General features: G+C 38.6%; 1 protein-coding gene across 2 annotated transcripts in view; it reads left to right on the plus strand.

Annotated features, from left to right (window-relative positions):
* Positions 1–24,856, plus strand: part of LOC126412617 (synembryn-A) — a 137,480-nt gene that overhangs the window by 103,056 nt on the left and 9,568 nt on the right. For both annotated transcript variants that reach the window (XM_050082285.1, XM_050082286.1), the window contains exon 9: positions 20,779–20,898. In XM_050082285.1, the coding sequence (XP_049938242.1) occupies positions 20,779–20,898 (120 nt within the window). The remainder of the gene's footprint in view (positions 1–20,778; positions 20,899–24,856) is intronic.

Raw genomic sequence — 24,856 nt, forward strand, 5'->3', positions numbered from 1 at the left:
GAAACGGTAGTCCATTTCATTCCACACCCATATCAACAGGTCCCTGTTCATTGAATCTACAACAGCTTCAGCAATTCGATTTCTCAGTTCTTGAAGAGTAGCTGCCGTTGATGGGACAAAGATTCTGTCTTTTATGTAGTCCCACAGAAAAACATTGTGAAGTATGAGTTCTGGTGACCTGGGAGATCAAAAGCAGTGAACAATCAGGGTTGCCACAAGTTCTGGATATAAAGAAATATCAGGGAATTTCAAACATGTCAGGGACATCAAGCAAACATCAGCAAAATTTGGAAAAAAAAAAAAACACTGGAAAAATCTTGTTTTTGTGTCAGTGGATGAAATTCTTTGTTTACTGAGATGTCAAGTATCATCACTGGCTGGGCGCAGCTGAGTATATGCATCGCTTCCCTACTCCCTCATTCTTAATGCTTCTCAGCTTGCAGTCAGTGCTGCCACCACTTCTTGCTGCTAGCCTACCAACTGTCACCGAAAGGCAGGGAGGTGTGAGGTGTGGTATGTGTGGATCTGATTCTCAGAGATTGCTGACACAGCGGCTGGAGACAGCGGTCATGTGTCCATGAGCTGTATCTGATGATTGTGTGAATGTGTGTGCGCTCATTTTCTGACAAAGGCTATGGCCAAAAATTTAGTTGTGTGAGTGTGTCTTCTACATGGCTGTCTGCAGCTTGTCTATCATCTTTACAGTGAGATGCTACCTATCCTCATTGGTATTGGTTCTCAGAGTATTTGTGCATGGTGTCTGTTGCATGGTGTGATCACTGTGTTCTCATCTCATCAACATGATGTCTGTGACACATGAATAGCTGGCCACATGAGTGGATTTCCGTGACTGGCCAAAACTGCAGGCCATTTCTTTGGGTAGCTCTAACAGATCGGGCCTGCCGATCTGAAGCTCATCATTTTCCACTAGTTTGCAGTCCCTGCCAATCAAATCTAGTCTCACCGATTTGTCCGCAGGCCGGGTCTGTCTGCGTGTGGCGTTATGTGGCGGATTTTTGTGTTTTATTCGTGGAACCAGGACTGTGGCACTCCTCAGCAGGCCAGAGGCCATGGGGATGGATTTCAGGAATTATGACCATCTCACCATAAGTACATTGTACAGTGTGATGTTTTATAGACATTGTATTTATTGTAGTACATTTTGGCACTTCGAAAGTAGTTTATATATTAGACGGTATGGACGATAAGAAGAAGAAAATTATGGCAGTCGCTGGTGGTTTGTACGCTATGTACTCATATATTTCTCAAAAGAAAAATCACACAATACCTGTAAAATAATACACATAACACAGTGGATAATAACCAACAATAATGGACATAGTAGAGCCAACATTTTATTGACGGTCACTTATAGTTTTGGTTTATACAACTCTTCTCTGCCTTATACACTTCTTTCAAGAGGCCTACTTTTTTCTGAGGTTTTCTGAAAACTGTGAAGGTATTTTAAATCTGTCGTGTGATTCCAAGGAAATGCGCACTTTTGTCACCAAATGAGTTTTGTTTTATTGAAATAAAATGACAGTGGTCTTAATGAAAAACATATACCATTAGGCTAGCTTTCTCCATCTAAAAACAGTGCATTACAAAAAATGTTGATGTTAATACTTAAGATTTTTGTTCACATGGTGGAGAAATACAGAAGTCCTAACATAGTTTTGAGATCTCAAAATTTGAGAGGTAAAAATGCTAAAACTTGTCTGGAAACCAGGGAAATATCAGGGAATTTCACTTGGGGAAACTTGTAGCAACTCTGACGATAAATTGACTTTGCACAAGTTCCAACACTTAAAATTATTTCTCTTGTGATGTAGTTGCCATGTTACTACAAACAAACTACAGCGCATCTGTGTCAAAACTTTGAGCAGTCCTGTGTCGAGTGGCATCCGATATAGCTTTTGTAATACAAAAACAAAAAACATACGCAACAATAAAAGTAGGTTACACTTTTACTTGAAGCTTCACAGTCAAATAAGAGACTTCTTACCTCATAATGTCATATAAGGGAAACTTTAAATGTTTACTTCAACATTTAGTGTGTTGTTATCTTCCATTTGAGTCTGAAGTTCGTTATCTTCCATTTGAGTCTGAAGTTCACACATGTTGCATGGTCAATATGAAGAATCTGCAAAGCAATGAAATCAAACATGCTTAATGGGTCTGTGTAAAAGGGAGAGCTAGGCTGTGGAAGAAGTGGTATTTCTTACATAGAAAAGACAGTTTGAGTGTTCCTTGCTGGACAAGTATTATCATTATTAAGAGTAGTCACAGATGAGATCAGTGGAGATCACTTTACCCTATCACAGTAGAAATTTGTCCTACATGGCATTCACCTATGTGATATTGCATTGATAATCCAACCTTTGTTCAAATTTTCTAACTTGGTTGTATTGCAGTCTTTGATGTCATTGAGACATGGAGTCGTATGAATAAAACGGATTATGTACTTTATTCTCAGAATTTCAGAGAACATTCTCAGCTTTGCATGAATAAACTGAATTGGAGAATATTCTTTGTTTGAGGATATTCTCAGGTTGAATAAAAGGATGACAAAGGTGCTCAATGTGAAGAACCTTCAATTTCATATGAAGAAAAATACAAAAGTTTCTCACAAGCGGAGAAAATTCTCCAGTGTTTGAAGTTAGCTCTACAGCATACTTTGGGCTCAGTAAGTTCTGTTAAGATTAAGGTTTGCTGAGTCTTTTTAGCAAAAGTGGAATAATTTATTATGCTCAGAAAGCAAAAAAAGATATACATAGCTCCAACAAAATACTTAAGAGGGAAACTGTAGAAGTTTGTATGGCTTTGTCAACATTATTTAGCTGGAAAACTTACTTCCCAAAAATTGATAAAGAAGAGAGGGAGACCTTTCAAACAAAGCAAAAATGAAAACATTTTTGTTCTATTTACCAGTCCCAAGTTTTGACTTAGGTGTACACCAGTGAATTGTGTCATTGACATGTTCAGATGTTCATCATCATGTTTTCTCACAGCATCTATTTTTGTTATGTTAGAAATAAGTATGCATGCCGAAAAATTAATAACTGATTTATTACAAATCTAGTGATCTGTTTCTCGTAACAAATGCACATGGGCAACTGCTTAAGTACCCAACACATGATTGGATCATTATTCATCATATTTGACCAAAATTATGTCCTGAAATGTATTCACAGCTACGAACAGGGCACCAATTTGTCATCATTCCATTATACAGCTGATGGTTGTCAACATTCGCAACTGCAAATACATTTAATGTATTTTGTAATGGCTGTAGTTGCCACAGGGCCCGTTCCTTCGGACATGCATGCATGTCCAAAGGAATATTGGATCATCTTTCTGAACAACACAGGCACTGCAATATTGTAAACTTATCTCATGTTAGGAAGCTCTGACAGCATTACAGTTTGGAGCAGATGAAAATGTGAGGCATTCATAAGATTTGGTTCCAATAATGTGTTCACCTAACTTCAGTAACAAAAATGTTTTCACCATGTTGAAAATTTGGTAACATTGTCAAAAAAAGCATTTTCATAAAGTATCCACAGTCATTATAATAATTTGTTGCCACAGATAAAAGTAAAATCAAAATGTAGTGCAACTCTTCCAGAACACAGTGATGCAAGTACTGCATTTGCACATTGAATAGTTTGCCTGTTTGAGTGGATTGAATGAAGTTTGAGATTATGTATGTGTTCTGTGTCAGATGACACACGCAGAGAACCTTCTCAAAAAGAGGGGAGGTAGTAAGAAGGAACTCCCTCATCAGAGAATATACTTTGAATTTTTTATTCATGCAAAATTGAGAACTTTCTCAGAGAATGTTCTTTTGCTCCAAGAGTCTTTACGGAGAATGTTCTCTTTTTTATTCATACAACCCATGATGATTCCTCTTCCTGTACCATTGCTGGAAAGTAACAATACTCAACATTGAAAGCTCTGCTGCAAACCTTAATATCAAGATAGATCCAGAAGTAATACATAGAAATTATTTAATTTGTTGAATATATATAGACACACACCCAGATACTATACTTCATTGCCTATTCTTTGACCTGTGGGCTAAGTGACTCTAAGCCTTAGTCCTATTGAAGCTCAGATTTGAAAATTTGTTTTACATAGTCTTTTATCAGCTGGGCATATGATCAGGAGATATGGCTATGACTGAAGTGACACTTCGGTAGGCCAGACAGATAGAAATGTGGCAGTACTATGGTGTTACTGTATGGCAGGGACTAGGGTACCTCCCAGCAGAAAACTTTGCTTACAAAAATTGTATAATTTGTATAAGTGAACCATACTCCTCCTCTCCTCACCATGAACCATGGACCTTGCTGTTTGTTGGTGGGGAGGCTTGCAGACCTCAGAGATACAGATAGCTGTACCATAGGTGCAACCACAACGGAAGGGTATCTTTTGAGAGGCCAGACAAACATATGGTTCCTGTAGAGGAGCAGCAGCCATTTCAGTAGTTGTTGGGGCAACAGTCTCGATGATTGACTGAACTGGCCTTGTAACATTAACCAAAACAGCCTTGCTGTGCTGGTACTGCAAACAACTGAAGCAAGGGGAAACTACAGCCGTAATTTTTCCTGAGGGCGTGCAGCTTTACTGTATGGTTAAATGATGATGGCATCCTCTTGGGTAAAATATTCCGGAGGTGAAATAGTCCCCCCATTCGGATCTCCGGGCGGGGACTACTCAGGAGGATGTTGTTATCAGGAGAAAGAAAACTGGCATTCTACGGATCGGAGCGTGGAATGTCAGATCCCTTAATTGGGCAGGTGGGTTAGAAAATTTAAAAAGGGAAATGGATGGGTTAAAGTTAGATATTGTGGGAATTAATGAAGTTCGGTGGCAGGAGGAACAAGACTTCTGGCCAGGCAAATACAGGGTTATAAATACAAAATCAAATAGGGGTAATGCAGGAGTAGGTTTAATAATGAATAAAAAATAGGAGTGCAGGTAAGCTACTACAAACAGCGTAGTGAACGCCTTCATGTGGCCAAGATAGACACGAAACCCATGCCTACTACAGTAGCACAACAGGGTGTATATGACCCGACCCGGGACAACCAGGAGATCTGGGAAAAACCCGGGAATTTTTTCATCCAGGAGAAAACCGGGAAAAACCCGGGAATTTTTTAGAATTCCGGGAATTTTTCATTGTTTTAGTTTTCAGTTAAATTTTTGTAATTTTGACTGGTGTGAACCGATACTCTAACAAAGGATATTACTGTATCCGGCTACTGCAGACTAATACTGCAGCATTATAACATGAACGAGAGAAAAAAAAACGAAAATAAAACTTAAATTCCAAAGGAAATGTGCCATATAAAATAACACAGTGCACGTACAAGCGTCTCCCAACAGCATAATGTGTCAAAGGCTTTAGGAAGACTACTCAATGCTTCGTAACAACAAACTGCATCCGATGAACGTGACGTCACAACTGTTTACATTAGATTCATTTAAGCAGTTACGAGTGGGCTCATGCACATGGGCAGTTGAGTCGTGTATGAGTAATACCTAAATGTGGCTATTGGCTGTGTAAGCAGCAGTGGCAGTAACCATCCACATGAGACACCCAGAAAAATTTTACTGGCGCTCCCAAGCTGCCAGATCCAAGTGTGCGCAGCAGGCTCGGATCTAGTAGGGGGGGGGGGGGCTGCAAACCATGGTATCTCAACTGGGTGGCAGTTTCAGGGGTAGGGGACAAATCTATGTTATTGAGGAAAAAAAGCTTGTTTCACAAAGCACCTAGCATCCAGCGCACGTCGGTTTATCGATTATTCATATGATTTTGAAATGCACCCCTGCTGGTTTTTGGACATTTTTGAACACATTCTAATTTGATTTCTGAATGCGTGTCTAGTGTACGTGACGTCTCTGACAGGGTAACCCCCGTCGCATCTAGAAATGAACTTTTCTGCAGACAGAACTGGACGGGGCTATACGAGTTGAGCGGAATAAAGCCGAACCGGTGAATACCAACTGCTGCTTGTTTATGTGGTTGATTCAGTTTGCAAATGTTCAGCATTGTTATAATTACTAGCAAAATCCATATATTCAGACTACACGACTATCAGGAATAACAGGTAAGAAAGATTATGTATTGTCTTCTCGGTGTATCAAAGAAAGTGAAATTCTGACAGAAAATTTTTGGCCAGATTGCTACACTAGACAGGGCCAGTTGTAGTCCCTGGCTAGCAGCAGCTTAAGTTCCATTCTGGGAGTAGCGCGGAAAACGCATTGTACGAACACGTCATAATGCCTAACTAGAGAATAATCGCTGGATAACTAAACCAGTGATTGTGTAAGGGTTAGTAAAGTTAACTGGAGAATGAGTTTTGACGTAGTAGTAATATTTACAGAATTAGTGATGACAAGATTGTTTGTTAGAACAAGGAAGGAGAAGAAATGGGGACATCACGCAATTTATGGAAGAGTATGATGATTCCAAATTTATACAAAAATTTCGTTCTACTACTTTTCGGTCTCATGCATGATAAACTGGGGCGTATGAATGAAATGTGAAACTATTTCCTGACATAAAGCTTTTTGATTGTAATTGACCAAATAGGTATTTCGTATTGGTACTTCGTGAATTATATTGTTGTACTATAAAAATGATCATTATTGCCAAAACAGTCTGTCTGATTCGGTGTGTGTTACAATTGCTGCAATATTGGAAAGGCCTATTTTGTGTAATCCAGCACACGTGACAAAATAGACGTAATCAGATCGAGAAACCACATCCGTCTTGGATACTATTTGTATTAACAGCTTTTTCAGTATTAGACGACGACAATTCTATTTTTCAAGTAGCAAAACGTTTGACGAACTTTGATGAGGTAATAATTCTTTCGCACAAAGGAAAGCGCGCCCTGGAAAAAAAAAAAAGGTTCAAATAGCGCTAAGTACTATGAGACTTAACATCTGAGGTCATCAGTCCCCTACTTAAACCTAACTAACCTAAGGACATCGCACACATCCATGCCCGAGGCAGGATTCGAACCTGCGACCGCAGCAGTGGCGTGGTTCCAGACTGAAGCGCCTAGAACCGCTCGTCCACCGCGGCCAGCACGCCATGTAAAGCTGCAGCAAGATTAGAGAGAAAAGTCGCTAGGACCTAAGGATTGAAGAAATGTGTACTGTCCTGTGTGTCTCTTGTATTTACTGGTTTTAGGTATCCTATATTTAATTTTATGTCACACAGAAGAGCAAGTTATTAGCTAATAGGCAATAGAGAGTCCAGATTTTCTGAAGACTTCCTGTTATCCTGGTTACAAATAATCCCATCAAGTATTAATTGCGACTTTTTCTTATTTTTTTAGAGGGGCAGGATGTCAAACCGGCCGCCTGGTAGCAGGAGAGGCACTACAGGACATTTTAATTTCCACTGTCCTGAAATAGTTTGATGGCATCCATTGCAAAATATACATGTTTGAGTTCCGCAGAGTGAAATACAGTGACGCGCAGTATAGGAATGTTGTTTGAAGAGGTGTGGCACTGCACTTCAGCACACTAAAGACCAAATAACATGTCTTACATTTCCTCGAAGATATATGTTTTATGTATCAGGCTCCTCAGAAAGATGTGCACTACAAAATGAACTTACTTTTGAAAAGTTTTAATTTTTTGACGTCATGGTCCTCAGAGCATTCTGAATTGTGTGTGTGTGTGTGGGGGGGGGGGGGGGGAGTGGTTTACGTGACCTGTGTTTACATCTAGTGATTTTTCTGTTTCCTCTTCATTACTGCTCTCACGTCAAATGAAAACAAGACGGATTTCTGTGGCTGGGAGCTACCAAGTGAATTAAAATACATTCACATAATTACGGAAGGCTAAAATATGTTACTAGTTTCAGATTTTATTTTATTTCCACCTTTCTGACAGTCAAGCATTAATCACCTTGGAGAACAATTTTTGTCTGTTTGCTAAAGAAATTTGGCTTTTATTAAGCTTTCCTGCTGAGGCAGTAAATTCATTTGAAACAAAGTGTTTAATTCCACACTATTGGCTAGCTTCTACTGTTCGCTACATTTCAAGTGCAAGTTTTCATCTTCTAGCACGTATGGCATTATGACATAATAAAGAACCAAACATGAGATAATACAGTACTGGTACTCCAAGAAAATTTACGTCTCGAACAACATACCAAAAAGCTTAATATCAGGTTGAGGCCTACGTCATTGGGAATCTGGACATACGAATGTGCGCTTTAAGGCGAACTATGCATTTCAGTATGGTTCACGAAATTCCGACGCTCTTGGAGCATCCTCTGATGTCTTGTTTCTTTTATGACATTTTGTAAGTAAGATTTTTGAATGTTTCACACGTACGAACATACGGGCTTCCTACGTCACCGTAGCTGCACAAGCGTGGTGACGCCTCTTTATCTGGCACTCTCTGGCAACTGCTGAAGTGCATCTATTTCTAACAGGTCGCGGAAAAATATTGCGAATTGGGTTTCGAAAAGCGTTATTTTCAAAGTAAATTTTCTTTTATGCAAGATGAACTATGTGTGAGAATGTACAATGAATTTCTTAAATCACAGAGTGTTTGCCTCATTTAAAAATCAACTCTTTGATAACGAGCCATTTAGAAAAATTTTGAGCAGATTTATATCGGTATTAAAAATTTTACTGGCGTATTTGTGCAATGTATCTTAAAGGGTAACATGTCCTAAACAGATCAACATTATAGGTGAAAGCTTAGCTTCTCTTGTAGCTTATTAATCTTCGAGACAAATATTATATGCGGGAGCTTTGCTTTTTTTTGTGGCAACACTCTTGTATAGTAACTTAAACCATTAACTTTTCCTGTTGGTGGAATTCAAATCTATACTTTCATAACACAAAAATATGTAGCATACATGTTGCTGCATATCAAAGATCTTTCCAAAACGTGCTTTTCCCCCCTGAGTTTCATTTTCTAAAGTGCCGAGAAATTTTACGCTGCTGTATAAAACCATGACCATTCAAAGGATTGATAAGTTTTACAGTTCCGACGGAAAGTATACTGTCACTTAATACAGAAAAAGTGTATTTTCACCCAGGAGAAAATTTATTTTTAACCGGGAGATCTGGGAAAAATCCGGGAATTTCTTTTTCCTTGTCTGTGTATACACCCTGTACAAGTTTATATGCCAACCAGCTTTGCAGATGACGAAGAGACTGAAGAAATGTATGATGAGATAAAAGAAATCATTCAGATAGTGAGGGGAGATGACAGTTTAAAAGTCATGGTGGACTGGAATCCAATAGTAGGAAAAGGAAGAGAAGGAAAGTAGTTGGTGAATATGGAATGGGGGTAAGGAATGAAAGAGGAAGCCACCTGGTAGAATTTTGCACAGAGCATAACTTAATCATAGCTAACACTTGGTTTAAGAATCGTGAAAGAAGCCTGTGTACACGGAAGAGGTCTGGAGACACTGGAGATATATATATATATATATATATATATATATATATATATACTATAGACAGACAGAGATATAGGAACGAGATTTTAAATTGTAAGACATTTCCCGGGGCAGATGTGGACTGTGACCACAGTTTATTGGTTACGAACTGTAGACGAAAACTGAAGAAACTGCAAAAAGATAGAAATTTAAGGAGATGGGACCTGGATAAACTGACTAAACCAGAGGTTGTACAGAGGTTCAAGGAGAGCATAAGGGAACAATTGACAGGAATGGGGGAAAGAAATGCAGTAGAAGAAGAATGGGTAGCTCTGAGGGATGAAGTAGTGAAGGCAGCAGAGGATGAATAGGTAAAAAGACGGGGGCTTGTGGAAATCCTTGGGTAACAGAAGAGATACTGAATTTAGTTGATGACAGGAGAAAATATAAAAATGCAGTAAATGAAGCAGGCAAAAGGAATACAAAAACGTCTACAAAATGAGATCGACAGGAAGTGCAAAACGGCTTGCGGGGATGGCTAGAGGACAAATGTAAGGATGTAGATGCATATATCACTAGAACGTAAGATAGATACTGCCTACAGGAAAATTAGAGAGACATTTGGAGAAAAGAGAATCACTTGTATGAATATCAAGAGCTCAGATGGAAACCCAGTTCTAAGCAAAGAAGGGAAAGCAGAAATGTGGAAGGAGTATACAGAGGGCCTATACGAGGGAGATGTAGTGGAGGGCAATATTATGGAAATGGAAAAGGATGTAGATGAAGATGAAATGGAAGATATGATACTGTGTGAAGAATTAGACAGAGCACTGAAAGGCCTGAGTCGAAACAAGGCCCCGGGAGTAGACAACATTCCACTTGAACTACTGATAGCCTTGGGAAAACCAGCCATCACAAAACTCTACCATCTGGTGAGCGAGATGTATGAGACAGGCGAAATACCCTCAGACTTCAAGAGAAATATAATAATTACAATCCCAAAGAAGGCAGGTGTTGAGAGGTGTGAAAATTATCGAACTATCAGTTTAATAAGTCACAGCTGCTAAAGACTAACACGAATTGTTTACAGACGAATGGAAAACCTGGTAGAAACCAACCTCGGGGAAGATCAGCTTGGATTCCGTAGAAATGTTGGAATATATGAGGCAAAACTGACGCTACGACTCACTTAGAAGATGGAGTAAGGAAAGGCAAACCTACATTCTTAGCATTTGTAGACTTAGAGATAGCTTTTGACAATGTTGACTGGAATACTCTCTTTCAAATTCTGAAGGTGGCAGGGGTCAAATACACGGAACAAAAGGCTATTTACAATTTGTACAGAAACCAGATGGCAGTCATAAAGAGTCAAGGGGCATGAAAGGGAAGCAGTGGTTGGGAAGGGAGTGAACAGGGCTGTATCCTATCCCCAATGTTATTTGAGCAAGCAGTAAATGAAACAGAAGAAACATTTGGAGGAGGAATAAAATCCATTGAGAAGAAATAAAAAATTTGAGGTTTGCCGATGACATTGTTATTCTGTCTGAGACAGCAAAGGACCTGGAAGGTTTGCCAATGACATTGTAATTCTGTCTGAGACAGCAAAGGACCTGGAAGAGCAGTTGAACGGAATGGATAGAGTCTTGAAAGGAGGATATAAGATGAACATCAACAAAATCAAAACGGGATAATGGAATGTAGTCGAATTAAGTCGGGTGATGATGAGGGAATTAGATTAGGAAATAAGACACTTAAAGTAGTAGATGAGTTTTGCTATTTGGGGAGCAAAATAGCTGATGATGGTCGAAGTAGAGAGGATATAAGATGTAGGCTGGCTATGGCAAGGAAAGCCTTTCTGGAGAAGAGAAATTTTTTAACATCGTGTATAGATTTAAGTGACGGGAAGTCTTTTGTGAAAGTATTTATATGGAGTGTAGCCATGTATGGAATTGAGACATGGACAGTAAATAGTTTATACAAGAAGAGAATAGAGGCTTTCAAAATGTGGTGCTACAGAAGAATGCTGATGAGTAGATGGATAGATCATGTAACTAATGAGGAGGTACTGAATTGAATTGGGAAGAAGAGGAATTTGTGGCACAACTTGACTAGAATAAGGGATCGGTTGGTAGGACATGTTCTGAGGCATCAAGGGATCACCAGTTTAGTATTGGAGCACAGCATGGAAGGTAAAAAATGAAGAGGGGGACCAAGAGATGAATACACCAAGCAGATTCAGAAGGATGTAGGTTGCAGTAGGTACTTGGAGATGAAGAAGCTTGCACAGGATAGGGTAGCATGGAGAGCTGCATCAAACCAGTCTCTGCACTGAAGACCACATCAACAACCATACTTTCCAGGTTTTTCTTTCATGAAGACTGTGTAGGGGCACCTGTCACAGAACAATGACAATATTTCGTTAGTAACAGTGTACATTCCAGCAGAATAATATCTTGGCAGTAATTCATTCATTTTATCAAATACTTCTTGTATTGCAGCAAACTTGTCATGTTCCATGCACCCATTTTGCATCTCTCTGTCATCAAATCTTACTATTTTAGTAAGTTGATGGAATCTAGTTCTACTCATAGCTGCAGTATAAACAAATCTTCCTCAAGTGTTGGGCCATAAATCACGAATAGGTGACTCACTATTCCCTTCCTTCACAATAACAATATGTAGCCCTATATACGCTATGAATTCAAGTCTGTCTGTTTTGGGTAAATTCTGTCACAAAGCGTCTGCATTGGTATGCTTTATTATGATGATAACAATTTCTGGAGAAGTAATCATTTCAAGTGATTCTCTTATAGTTCATACTTTACCTTCACTTCTTATGCCGTCTTGCTCTTTTACTATGTTTTGTGCTGCCTGCCTTGTGTTATGAAAATGTTTGGACGTAAGAACTTTTCCAGTGGCTGTAAAATACTTCTCACTGACCTTGCCAGTGGCGTCATCATCCGCTACAGGTGAAATAATAAAAAACAATAAAGATTTTTATCATAATTTTAAAATATGAAATATCGATCTAAAGTACAATATTTACAAAAGTACCCTCCGCCTTCCCCATCCCCCTTTGATACTCGTAAGGGTTAAGGAGTAAATATATTGGGAAGTGAGTGACGAATTCCATACTCCTTAAAAGGCTTCAGCAAGATGTATGGTTATCTAATTCTTAATGCTCACATGTGCTGAACAAACACTGTATTTAGTATAGGTGAACAACCCCAGACAGTTATTCCATAAGACAACAGGAAGTGAAAATAAACCCCAAATACTTTAAAACTTTTGTCTTTAAATCAACAGAATTGAGAGAAGCTTCTGAGGGCAAACATACAGAACTGAGCTTCTTGATTAGTTCATCTACATGTTGACTCCATTTTAACTTGTTATCCAACTGGACTCCAAGGATTTTTGCATGGGATGTTTCAGCTAGTGTAGAACCATTAATGTCTCTTCTGGTGCTAACAGGTCATCATTGCTTCCTCGAAACTGCATAATATGACTCTTTATGAGATTGAAGCTTAAACTTTTTGCTGTGAGCTACTTGTAGATCTGTTCAATTATCATCAGAGCTGTGTCCACTAAGGTTGAGTTTCAGCCCTTGATTAGTATGCTTGTGTTTGTTATCAACCAACACTGCAGTTTTTGAACTGCTCTTTAAAGTCATTGGAAGATCATTTACTTAGGTGAAGAATAAGAGTGGGCCCAGTACTGATCCTTGTGGCACCCAACACTTTATGTTCCCCCATTCTAAGGTTTCATGCCTGTGATACTGTGTGTCAAGAACATCGTCTGCTTTCTGTTATGAAGACAAGACTTCATCCATGCACGGGTGACACTATTAATGCCATTACATATTAGTTTGCCAAGTACAGTTTTGTGATTCAAATAATCAAAGGCCTTGGAGAGGTAACAGAATATACTAATAGCATAAATGTTCTTGTTTACCTCTGATAGCAGTTCATTTGTGAAGTCTTTTATTGATTTTTCTGTGGAGAATCCTACACAGAAGCCAATATAAAAGGCAGAGAAATGCTTCCACACCAACCAGCCCTTCTGTAATTTGGATGTGTAGTGTTATGATTTTTCTCCAGTCACAAACCTTTCCAGAAGTCATAGTCACATAGCACATTTGAGTGCCCAAGAACTGCCTTCATCCTCTGGTCCCTGTAGTCATTCACTGGTACTGAGATACCCAGTAGAAGATGGCTTTTACAAAGTGGAGTTCCTTATGCAGAGGCTTGTACACTGTCTCATATGAAATGTTGAACTGCTCAGCTCAGTTTCATAGACAAATCTTACTGCCACATACAATCACCTGCTCAATTTCCTGTCACAGTTACTTGCACCAATGTGGCTCATCAGCAGTGCAGATTTAACATACAGCAAAAGATGTGCACCACCTAGAGTCCTAGACAGTGTGTCCTTCACACTCCCTCAACATTTCAGTGTGAATACCACTTTATGTTAATACTTTCACCCACAACAAATGCACCACAGCATGTTGCTCCTTACTTGTGAATGACTATACCACATGTGGCAATGTTGCTCATTACCTGATGTTGACATTACCAGGTCAAGGGCAGCTCCATTTTACAGCATCACATGTGGTATTGGGAGTACTTGTCTCTCAATTACCGGTTTCCTAACCACAATAGTGCATTCTCATGGTCATTCAGAGAATGCTGCATTCAACAGTGCCAAATGTGGAAGAGGTTACAATACGGACTATATTTTGATTAGGGAGGTAGTAACTGCCTAGTCAAACAAACTGGTAGGAAAAGGGATGCACAAAACTGACATTCTCCTATTTCTCATGAAATCAGAACAGTTGCTGAACCCAACTGCTTCCTGTTTAAACCTCATTTTACCTTTACCAGGCACTGGTGACAACTTTACCAAAGAGTTAAATTGCTAATTACCCCATTACAAGCAGATCTCACCAACTATCAAACTATGGAAGTGCATATCACTCTCGCATGTACTTTATGGTTGTTCTACTTAAAATATTACTGGGCTATCTGAAAAAGCAGCAGGCCTCTGTTGAAGGTTTAATGTGAGTGCTGATTGACACAAGGATGGAAAAGTGGCTGAAACTAATCTGTAACATACAAACCAAACAAAACAGTAAAGGACTGCAGAATAACAGTGTTTGAGTCATGCATACAGTTCCCATCATCTTTCCTCCTTGTTATTTTCACAGTCTAACAATTTATTTTGTCTTCTTATTTATGTACCTTCTAACGTTTTGACAACTAAGAGTGTGTGAACTGTAAGTGCAAACTTCCCACTTCTCTTATATGAGTCGACTTACTTGGTGTACACAGCCGATCTTCTTCTCTGGATAGCTGGCTTCTGGAATCTCTATAAACTTCTTCTCCGAAGAATGATGCTAGTTACAGGAACCTTAAAGATGCCAGTGTATAAAACGTTAACCATTCAAAGGATTGGTAAGTTTTACAGTTCCGAGGAAAAATCTATGGAAAACCTACTGTCACTTAGCACTAAAAATGTGTATTTTCAGCCAGATATTTTTTAAATGGGATATCTGGGAAAAACCCAGGACTTTTTTTTTTCCTTGGCCGCGTGTACACCCTGTGAGAGCACTTCCTCTTTCCATTCTGGTAGGTACGCCACTTTATAAAACATTCCAATTTTTTAGGCCACAGGTCGTCCTATCTCCATGTAGGTATGCCTGTCCTTTAAATTTAGTAAATGCCAGGTACGTCCCCCTTATCCTTTCTGAGTAGGCCTCACATTTCATTACCCTAGTATATGTTTCTATATGTACTATAAGTATTTTCTGGTAGAACTACAAGTCTACACTACACTTCGCATTCACTTCTTGATATATCATTTAATCCCTAGAGTCCTCCTCTACTTCTCAACTTCTATACTCTTAGTAGATACTATGTCTAACTATAGTTCAAGTCCTACTATTCATCAATGTTCAGAGTATTTATTATACTGACTTTTCTTAAATGACTATCACAATCAATTCACATTCGTTTTCTGCACTCACTCTTCCTTCTTATGTATACTTGATGTAAAATCATCCTAGTTTTTATATAATTATGTATGCATGTATGTTTTTGCCCCCCCCCCCCCCCCCCCCCATGTACACACATTCTTACCCTTACAACACCTGGCGATTCTCACATTGCAACAGGTTTCTAATCTGTAATTTCAATCTTTGTGTATAAGGGTATTCTTGTGCGTATGTGGATGTGTGTTCGTGTAGTCTGATTCTTCAGCCTTCTTATCTAAAGATAAGATGTAGGTTATTAGAAACCACAGAAACAAGGAAGGACTTCAGCAATAGAAGTTTGTGGATATGGAAAAATGGAAAAAATAGATGGGTCCTCAAATGAGAAGTAAGAAAGGAAAAAAAAATAGATATGGTTGCTAAGATCTAAGAAGAGAGAGAAGATAGCCCCAAAGACAGGAAATCCTTACCACCCTCCTTCCCCAGGATCCCTACCCCTCAGGTACTTGAGTGAGATGCCGGAGGTGGTTTGGTGTTAAATCGTCTCCTACAGTATGGATATTCCCACCTTCACCCTTGAAGTCCCCGAAGGAAATCTTAGCAACCCTATGGAAACGGCAAATGGTGAAGAATCGGGCACACTTGGTTGTGAGGGTTGTCTGAAAGGTGTGATGTGTGTTTTGTGTTAGCCATGGTTTATTTGTTCTTGTAAACCATGTTTTTATCTACAACCCCCACCCCTTTCAAACTTAATACAAACCCTCCCGTTTATGTCACATCTCACAAAAGGTATAAAATATTCTATACAAAATGGGAAATCTATATACTATGGTATATTAGTTGTTCAATTAGTCACACAATATTATATTTTCTACAAACATAATAGTCCATTCAGTTCACTTTATCTAAGTATCACTTTTTACCTGTGATTAATCTAGGAGTGTTTTTTATTTGACTGTCATATCCGGTTTTCTAAGATATAAGATTACAAGATAGTTTAAGATTTTAGGAATAGATGACAGAATAGTTTAAGATTTTAAAGGCATTTGGTGCAGTAAAGTTGTTTCGGAAGAAACACTGAAAACAACTCGGGATCTGACGGTCGTCACTCCATCTGTTAACTCAGAATTTTTAACGTCAGTGGGGGATAGAAAACAGCATAATTTGATAGGAATTCGGTGCAGAAAAACTATTACGGAAGAAACACCGAAAATAACTCGGGATCCGATGGTCGTCACTCCGCCCCATAACTCAGAACGTTAATGTCCCTGGGGGTTATTTGACGCTGCTCGGGTTCCATGGATCTGATATTAACTTTTCTTGTGCACTGGCAGACCAGTATTTCTCTTTAAACTTCTTTTGAAAGTCTCCCCATGAAGAAAAATTCTCAATATTTACAGTTCCCCATTTGGATGCGTCTCCTACAAGGTAACCCACAGCAAATTCAATCTTTTTAGAATCTTCCCAATTTTTCGGTAAAGCTTGGTTAAATCTTTTCAAAAAATGTATCAGATGTACCTCTCCATTGGGTTAAATTAAGGGAATTGTCTCAATAACTCTGAATAAGCTTCCCATTGCAAATTAGTAACTACTTCACTGGTTAACACCACGTTAGGTGAAGTTACTTGTTTTTCTACTTGTTCCTGGATGAGTTTGAATTTTCTCCAGAGTTCGTCTATGCCCTTCCTGGTATCAGTAAGTTCAGAAGCAGCCATAGAGGACAAGTTCCCGGATGTTATTCTCTCGGTAAATTTTTTTTCTATAATTTCTTCGACTTGTTCTTCCAAACTACTTACATTTACAATATCAGAGTTTGCTATTTTCTCTTTAAAGCTTCTTTCTATGTTATCCACTTGTGTACTTATACCTGTAATTTGCGATTGAATTACAGGCATTAACTCTCACTGCTTATGTACACTTTGTTTTAAAGTACTCAGTCGAAAGATCCTAATTTTTCATTGATTTCTGATTTTACATTATTCCACCTGTCCTCAATCTCAAATTCTAACTTTTTTGATAACTCTTGGAAATTATCATTCTGTTTATTACTAAGGTCAGTGAACATTTGATTTACATGAATGTGCAGGGAACTAGTCAATTCATTCTTTAAATCTATCTTAACATTCTCTACATTTTCTACTTTAGTATTTAAAGCATTGAATTCAGTCTTAAAATCTCCCATGCCTTCACATAGATTACTAAATTCTTTACCTTGTGACTCTACCTTGGCACTTAACAATCCTAAAGTTTCATACTGAACATCCAACTTAGCATTTAAAGTTCCACTCTGAGCATCTAATTTAGCATTTAAAGTTGTACTCTGGTCATGTAATTTAGCATTTAACTGCAGACTCAGCATTTAAGGCTTCATTTAATTGAGTTTTGATTACATTTACCAACTGAGACCAGTCTGGCCCTTCTTTTACTAATTTGCATAGCAATGACTGGTTCTGAAGTTTCCCCAACTTGCTGTTCGTTATCCGTATTTTTACAGGCTTTAGACCTTGTGAGCATTTAACTTCAAGTATAATAACTACACTAATAAAGTTCACTCAATAGTTTGTATCACTTCTTGCTAAGGTACTAAAGTTTTGTTTTGCACTCACCCAGCGTACACTTCTCGCAGGGTAGGGGAGCGGATGTGACGGCAGGTCAGTACCGGTGAACAGCAGTTGGTGCCAGCGACGTCGGATGTAGGCTGGTTTCCACAACTGTGTCCCCATGATGCGTGTGAGAGCTGTATACTCCCTGCACCAGATCTTCGTAGTCGTTTCGCTCTAGGCGTATCTCTTCTTAGTCTAATATGTCGAGATCTTCTCTCTGGTTTTTAACATTGCGACTTTCTTACATCTTCTCCTTTTTTACATTCACAAATTTTCTCCATCTGACACTTTAGGCTTAATTCAATTTCTTGGAATGATTCTTTTGTCTCATTATGCTCAGTTGCTGTGGCAACACATGATAACTTCTTATCTCGTTTTTGTCACAGAATTCCTTTTTTCCTTCGGTCCTTTCACACCGGTCACCACATTCTAACGTTTTGATGACTAAGAGTGTGTGAAGTGTATGTGCAAACTTCCCACTTCTTTTATACAAGTCGACTTACTTGGTGTACACAGCCGATCTTCTTCTCTGGATAGCCGGCTTCTGGAATCTCTATAAACTTTTTCTCCGAAGAATGATGCTAGTTACGGGAACCTTAAAGACTTTCTCTCTACTTGCATAATAATTATGTACTCGAAGAATACTTTTAAATAACTGTCGGTATATTTGAGCTTCATAAAGAGCAAAATTCTCTCTTCACTCATAAACATTGGAATTCTTGTAAGCCACTCGTATCATCTCACATTAGAAACAGCTTTATGTACATTTAGCAAAGAGTTGGCTTAACAACCACAACTCTTATTACAAACAAATCGTAAAATACGTCTTGCCTCCAGCAAATCCAACATAAGAGTTTTTTTTCAGACTTCAGGATCTCAGTTGTTCTTGTTATTTATAACAATGGTCACTGATACGATTAGCACGGAATAACCTAGAAGTTCCACAGTTCTTCCCTATACTTTCACTAGAACTTCCATGGATCGCCCGACAAGTACTTGTCAGTGCCATTTGTCCGCCACGTCTACCTTCTGCTCGCGACTGATTTCACACCTGCACACACAAACATGTCAGTCACAGTAGGTAGGATTCTAGCATCCCACTCTCACATCTAAAATATTGTGTGTTCAAGATGGTAGTAGGTCGAGTGGTTCTAGAATTTATGCAGAAATTCTCGAAACATTACAACCTCCTTTCATTTCACGGTCAAACACCTATCAATGTGCACTTGCTTTTCCAGTATCTCTTTTGTGTTAAACGTAATGTTCTGTTTTATTGTTCTGTATGTCATAGATTTTATTTTCATTAAGATTTGTTGACATCTTTAAAAGTTTTTTGTCAGTAGCAGTAGTACTTTTACAAGGGGAAGTCAAATGAAAGCCTTAAAAGTGTAATTGAAACTCGAAATTTCACATCATTTTCTGCAAGATTTCAGTAGTGTTACGAGTGTTGTAAAGAATGACCTACAGGTGGTAGCATACTACAGACAACCAAACAGGCACAATACAAGTTCAAAATGGCTGCACCACTTAAGATGTGCACCAAGGAAGAAATGTGTTCTTTCATATGTTTTCTGAGCAGTGAAGGTTCGAAACCTAGTGAATTCCATTGGCGAGTGAAGGTCTAGTATGCTGATGCATATCTATTGCTGCAGCAAGTGAAGTGGAGTAGAAATGGCATAACTTATGTGACAGATTCTCAGCACCTAGGTCAGGCACACTGCATTGTGAGACTAGAGTCAACTGCAGCTGTTGAAGCCATTGTGATGGAAAATTGCCATGTTGTTGTGGATGAAAGAACTACAAATCTGAACATTAGTATAGCTCAGCACATGGTGTCATTCATGAAGCACTTAAGTTTCATAAAGTGCGTTGAAGATTGGTGCCACAGCAGCTCATGCCAGAACTGTAGAACTTCCATGGTGCTTTGAAGCTGAAGATGATTGCTTCTTCATAAAAATTGTTACAGGAGACTAAACTTGAGTGCACTACCACCAACCTGAAACAAAGAGCCCAAGCAAGGAATGGTGCCATTCCTCATCACCAAAACTCAAGAAGTCCCGGATGCACCTACTGACACTCTTTTGGGAAAAAAAAAGGTTTTGTCTTGGAACACTACACAACTAGAGGAAATGCCATCACCAGTGCATCGTAGTCCAATATGTTAAAAAGTCAGCTTCAGCTTGCAATAAGATCAAAGTGACATGGATTTCTGACTACAAGTGTCATTTTGCAACGCGACAATGCTCAGCCTCATACTGCTCGTGCAGCACTTGCAGCCATCAATGACCTGCACTTTGATACTCTGCTACATCTTCCATACACATCAGACCTTGCACCAAGTTTCTACCACATGTCTGGATCACTCAAAGAGGTGATGGGAGGAACGATTTTTTTTTCACCATCCCATGGACTTCCTAAATGCTGAAGGAAGTGTCTTGAATGACAGGGAGACTATATTGAAAAATTATGCACTTGTTTTTCACTTTTGGTCAGAATTTTTTTTTAAATATTTAAGATTTTCATTTGACTTGACTTCTTATTATAATTCCAATTAAATCTTTAACATTATTTATGTGTCATGCACCTTATTTACATCATGTTTTTCCTATTATTGTCTGGTGTTCTTTCTTTCATGACAGCCATTTCGTGGTTCAGTTTATCTGACCTAGTTTACAACCCTACCGGGCCTGATAACGTCCTTCCCCATATGTTCTGTCAATATTTTAAAATGTAATGACAAAATTTTTGAATTATTTCCTTAGTGTGAATCCTGTTACTGGCTGCTATGAACCACCAAAACCAGATCCAACTGCTGGAATGTCTGATGAACAAAAAGAATATGAGGCCATGCAGCTTGTTAACATGATGGATCAACTAACGAGGTAAGTGGACTGATTCACTGCATTCTCAATAAACTTCTCAGAGCAGTAGTCCAGTTGGTTGTTTCTGTCAGCTAGGTTAGGTAGACCTCTCAAAAAATCGAGTTGTCTCTATGAAACTTTGCAGTGGTGTTAGTCCTCCTCTGCATATTTACTGTTCAATGTACTACAGTTTTCACAATGGTGGCTAGACTTGGTGAAGATCTTGGTTGTAGAAGTCTACATTTTTGCTAATCAGGAGATGTTCCACCTTGAAATTTTGGAGTGTCTTCCATGCTGTGATTTCCTCATCTGAGGAAAAAACAAGAAGTCATTGGGTGCTGTGTCAGAAGAATACAGGAGGTGAGGCAAAATTGATAGCTCAAAGAAAAAGCATGTGCAACTGTCTCCTTTACTGAATGAGTTGGACCATTGTCAAGGAGCTAAAACACCATCCTAGGACAACTTCTTGGAACACTTCATCTTGATAGCCTCCAATAACATTGTCAGGAGGTTTTGGTAGCATGTTCCTGTGTCCATTTGCTCTTCAAAAGTATAATCTTTTAGTAACACTCCATTGCAGTCCCAGAATGCTCTCAGCATCTCTTTGTCCAATGATGGTGTACTCTTTGCCTCTTTTGGTGGTGGTGAATTCAAGTTTCCATTGTGTGCTGTGCTCTTTTATCTCACAGTCATAATGAAACACCCAGCACTCATTCATTATGATTAGTTGGTAAAAGAAATCATCTAGATTGGCTTGACATAGCTTAAACATTTCTGCTTCTACCTTGTTCATTAGCCTCTTGGAATGAGTGTGAACAATTTTGGAACCCAGTAGGTGGCAACCTTTGTCACAGTCAGGATGTTATGCAAGATGTTGGAAAGTGATCCGTGATTGATTTTCATTTTTTCCACTTGAATTGTGACATAGCAGCCATCAAGCACCAGAGCTCATATGTCTGTTGCAATTCCTGGTTCTTCACAAGGAGATGGTCTGCCACTTTGTTCTTCATCATTTGGACTTGTTTGATCACATTGGAAGCACCTGTGCAACCTAACCGCCATGTTATATGATTCACCGTGTTATATGATTGTGTGTTGTTGTACATGTCCACGAACTTCGCATGGATTGTTGCAGCTTTGTTCACCTTCTAATGCAGAAAACAAGGTACCACATTATTCTCCATTTCATTGATGAGCAGTACCCGTTTGTTTCAACTCCCATAGCAGTGTACTACAGTACTGTGGCATGGTGATTACAATGTGTGCCAGTACTGTTAACGTTTGTCTGCAATCAGACAAAAATTAATTGCATAACTTTATTAGTTTAAGCTGATGAATAGAACTTTTGACATTCCTTTAAAAGATGCAACACAATTTATTTTGCTTCATCACCTTGTGCAGTTATGCAGAGCTGGAAAATTTGTTTAAGCTAATTGATTAAAATCTGTGAAACTCACTTCAAAATTAATTTCTAGATACTGTAAAAATTTTACAGTGTAGCTGTTATCTACATATGACTAATTATCCAACACATTCAGACACAACACTATTCTCGTAATTGCTGCCAACAAACAATAACAACTGTCTCTTCTATTTGTTTTTATGTTTGTAGTTTTCCATCATTCATAGTTTCTTGCTAACAATGTTGCAGTACCCTGCCCCTTGGAACTGTGCATAAACATCAACTTTTTGGGGCTGTAAATAATAACTTTCAATGCTTCATAATGGTAGTCCTCTCTTTCATTTATGATAGGTATGCAAAATTTGAAAACATTTATTAAAATAATAATAAAAATAATGATAATAATATGATAGGCATTCAATAAGTAATGCAACACATTTTTCTGAAAGCAGTATAATTTTGTTCAAGATTTCGATACACCATATTATTCCCTACTCATTTGGCTAAAAAACCCTATTTTCCAACATAACCTTCATTCAATGTGACAGCCTTACACCACCTTACTGGGGGAACCTGTATGCCTGCATGGTATCACTCCACTGGTCTATGTTGGAGCCAACATCTGCGTCGATAACCTCCCCATCATCCACATACTGCTTCCCACGAGTGCATCCTTCATTGGGGCAGGTGTGAAATACAGGCTGAAAGGTGGGTGAGGAAGAACAGTCCAATGAAGTTTTTGTGAGCTTGTCTCGGGTGCACAGACTTGTGTGAGGATTTACATTGTCATGAAGGAGTAGTTAGCATGAATTTTTGTGGTGATGAACATGCCGAACTTGTTTATTCGGTTTCCTTTATTTATTGAACACCCCTTATAATAATAATAATAATAATAATAATAATAATAATAATTGCATGCAGCTCAATGGCCAAGTGCAAGTCATTCAATTGGACGTCATTACAGTGACTTTCCTGTCCCAAACCTACCCCAGTCATCCAATCAGGAAAAGGGGTCCTACAGTTTAAAGTGGAATCTGAACCATGTATCATTCCTGATGAGTGCTCACATCATTGGGAAGTGAACATCGAATGAAAGACAGTCTGAAAGTTACTGTTGTCCACCCAGGATGCAGTTCCACAATCTCTTGGTTTAAGGGCATGCAATCTACTGCTAGATCCACAGACCTGGCATTAATTAATATGAAACAATTTGTATATTGTGTGGTTACTCATAATCAATCTTGATAAGTCAGTAAGTTTGTTTTCTTTACTCATCTTGGTGGTTTTATCAAACTTCAGTTATAATCTACCTAAGAAGCCCTTAAAAATTAGTCTTCAAGCATGTGGACACAAGAAACTGTTCCAGGATCACTAACTCTGTATCACTCATTAATCTTTTTTGATTAGTTCTGGTTCCAATTGCTTCTAAGTCTGAAAATCTATGAATGGTGCCATCATTTGATTCTTTAAAAGCTAGGGTAATGAGGGTAATAGTGGTGTGCTTCATTAATACTTTTGAATAATTTCCACTGAAAAAGTATCTGAGTTTGAAGGATAGCAGTGCTCAGAAATATGTGTTGATGATGTGTCATCCACTATCTCCCAATAGTGATCTGTTCTTGTAAGTAAGTCTATAGGAATATCATATGTTCCCTCATTGGGATCTTCCAGCTGTAGGTTTTTGACATTTTGAGTCAACTTGGCATTCTTAGGCACTGTTAGATATTTTCATGTAACAATATAAACTGTCAAAGCCGATGACTGTGACATAAACATTCTTCTATGTGCTTCTTGGCTTGAGATATTTGAGTCTGTGAGACATGAATATCAAAGATGACGTGGTGCATCTACTTAACAATGTCCAGCTGTCAATAAACTCTGAAGTTTAGACTGTACATCAGGTTTTGGCTAATAAAGGCATCCAAAATACAGCATGTGAGTTTATTCTTGCCTGCAGATCTTATTCCGTATACACTTGCTGTTTGAAGGTGAGTCCTGTGGTGACGTTGGTCACTGACCTGTTGATGGTGACACTGGAAAGCTTAGACACCTCCGGATCATCCAAAACTGATCAATGGTGGCTCCTTTTGCAGTAAGAGCAGGCAGCAGCCTCAGACTCTATGACCTGATTAGGACAGAGAGTATCTTGAGACAGTCCAAAATATTTTTAGTGTGTTTTGTCCAGTGACCAAATTGTGCCAAAATACACAGTAGGGCTTCACAGTACACCTGATCTTTGCACTTTGAATAACATTGCACGGAATAAATGTTAAGAGCAGCAGTGGCGACAGGTAGTATGCTTCTGCATATATTTTGCGCCATGAGTGCTCCATGAAAATTTCATTAATTTTAGTATGTCTCCTTAATGTAGTTTCCACATTTATATCCTTGTCCAAGAGCTTCATAACATGGAGCCATTAACTGCATTTAATGATTGTCAAATTAAGAGTTTCAGAACATTTAAGTCAAATAGGTCCTCCTGTTCAAAGTAACCCAAGTGAATCTGTGTTATGGGGTTATGATCTCCACACAATGTCCAGATAAGTCAAGAATGTCCTCATCAAAATCTCATCAAAA

The sequence above is a fragment of the Schistocerca serialis genome, chromosome 7 (genome assembly GCF_023864345.2).
Source record: "Schistocerca serialis cubense isolate TAMUIC-IGC-003099 chromosome 7, iqSchSeri2.2, whole genome shotgun sequence".
NCBI classification, from domain to species: Eukaryota; Metazoa; Arthropoda; class Insecta; order Orthoptera; family Acrididae; genus Schistocerca; species Schistocerca serialis.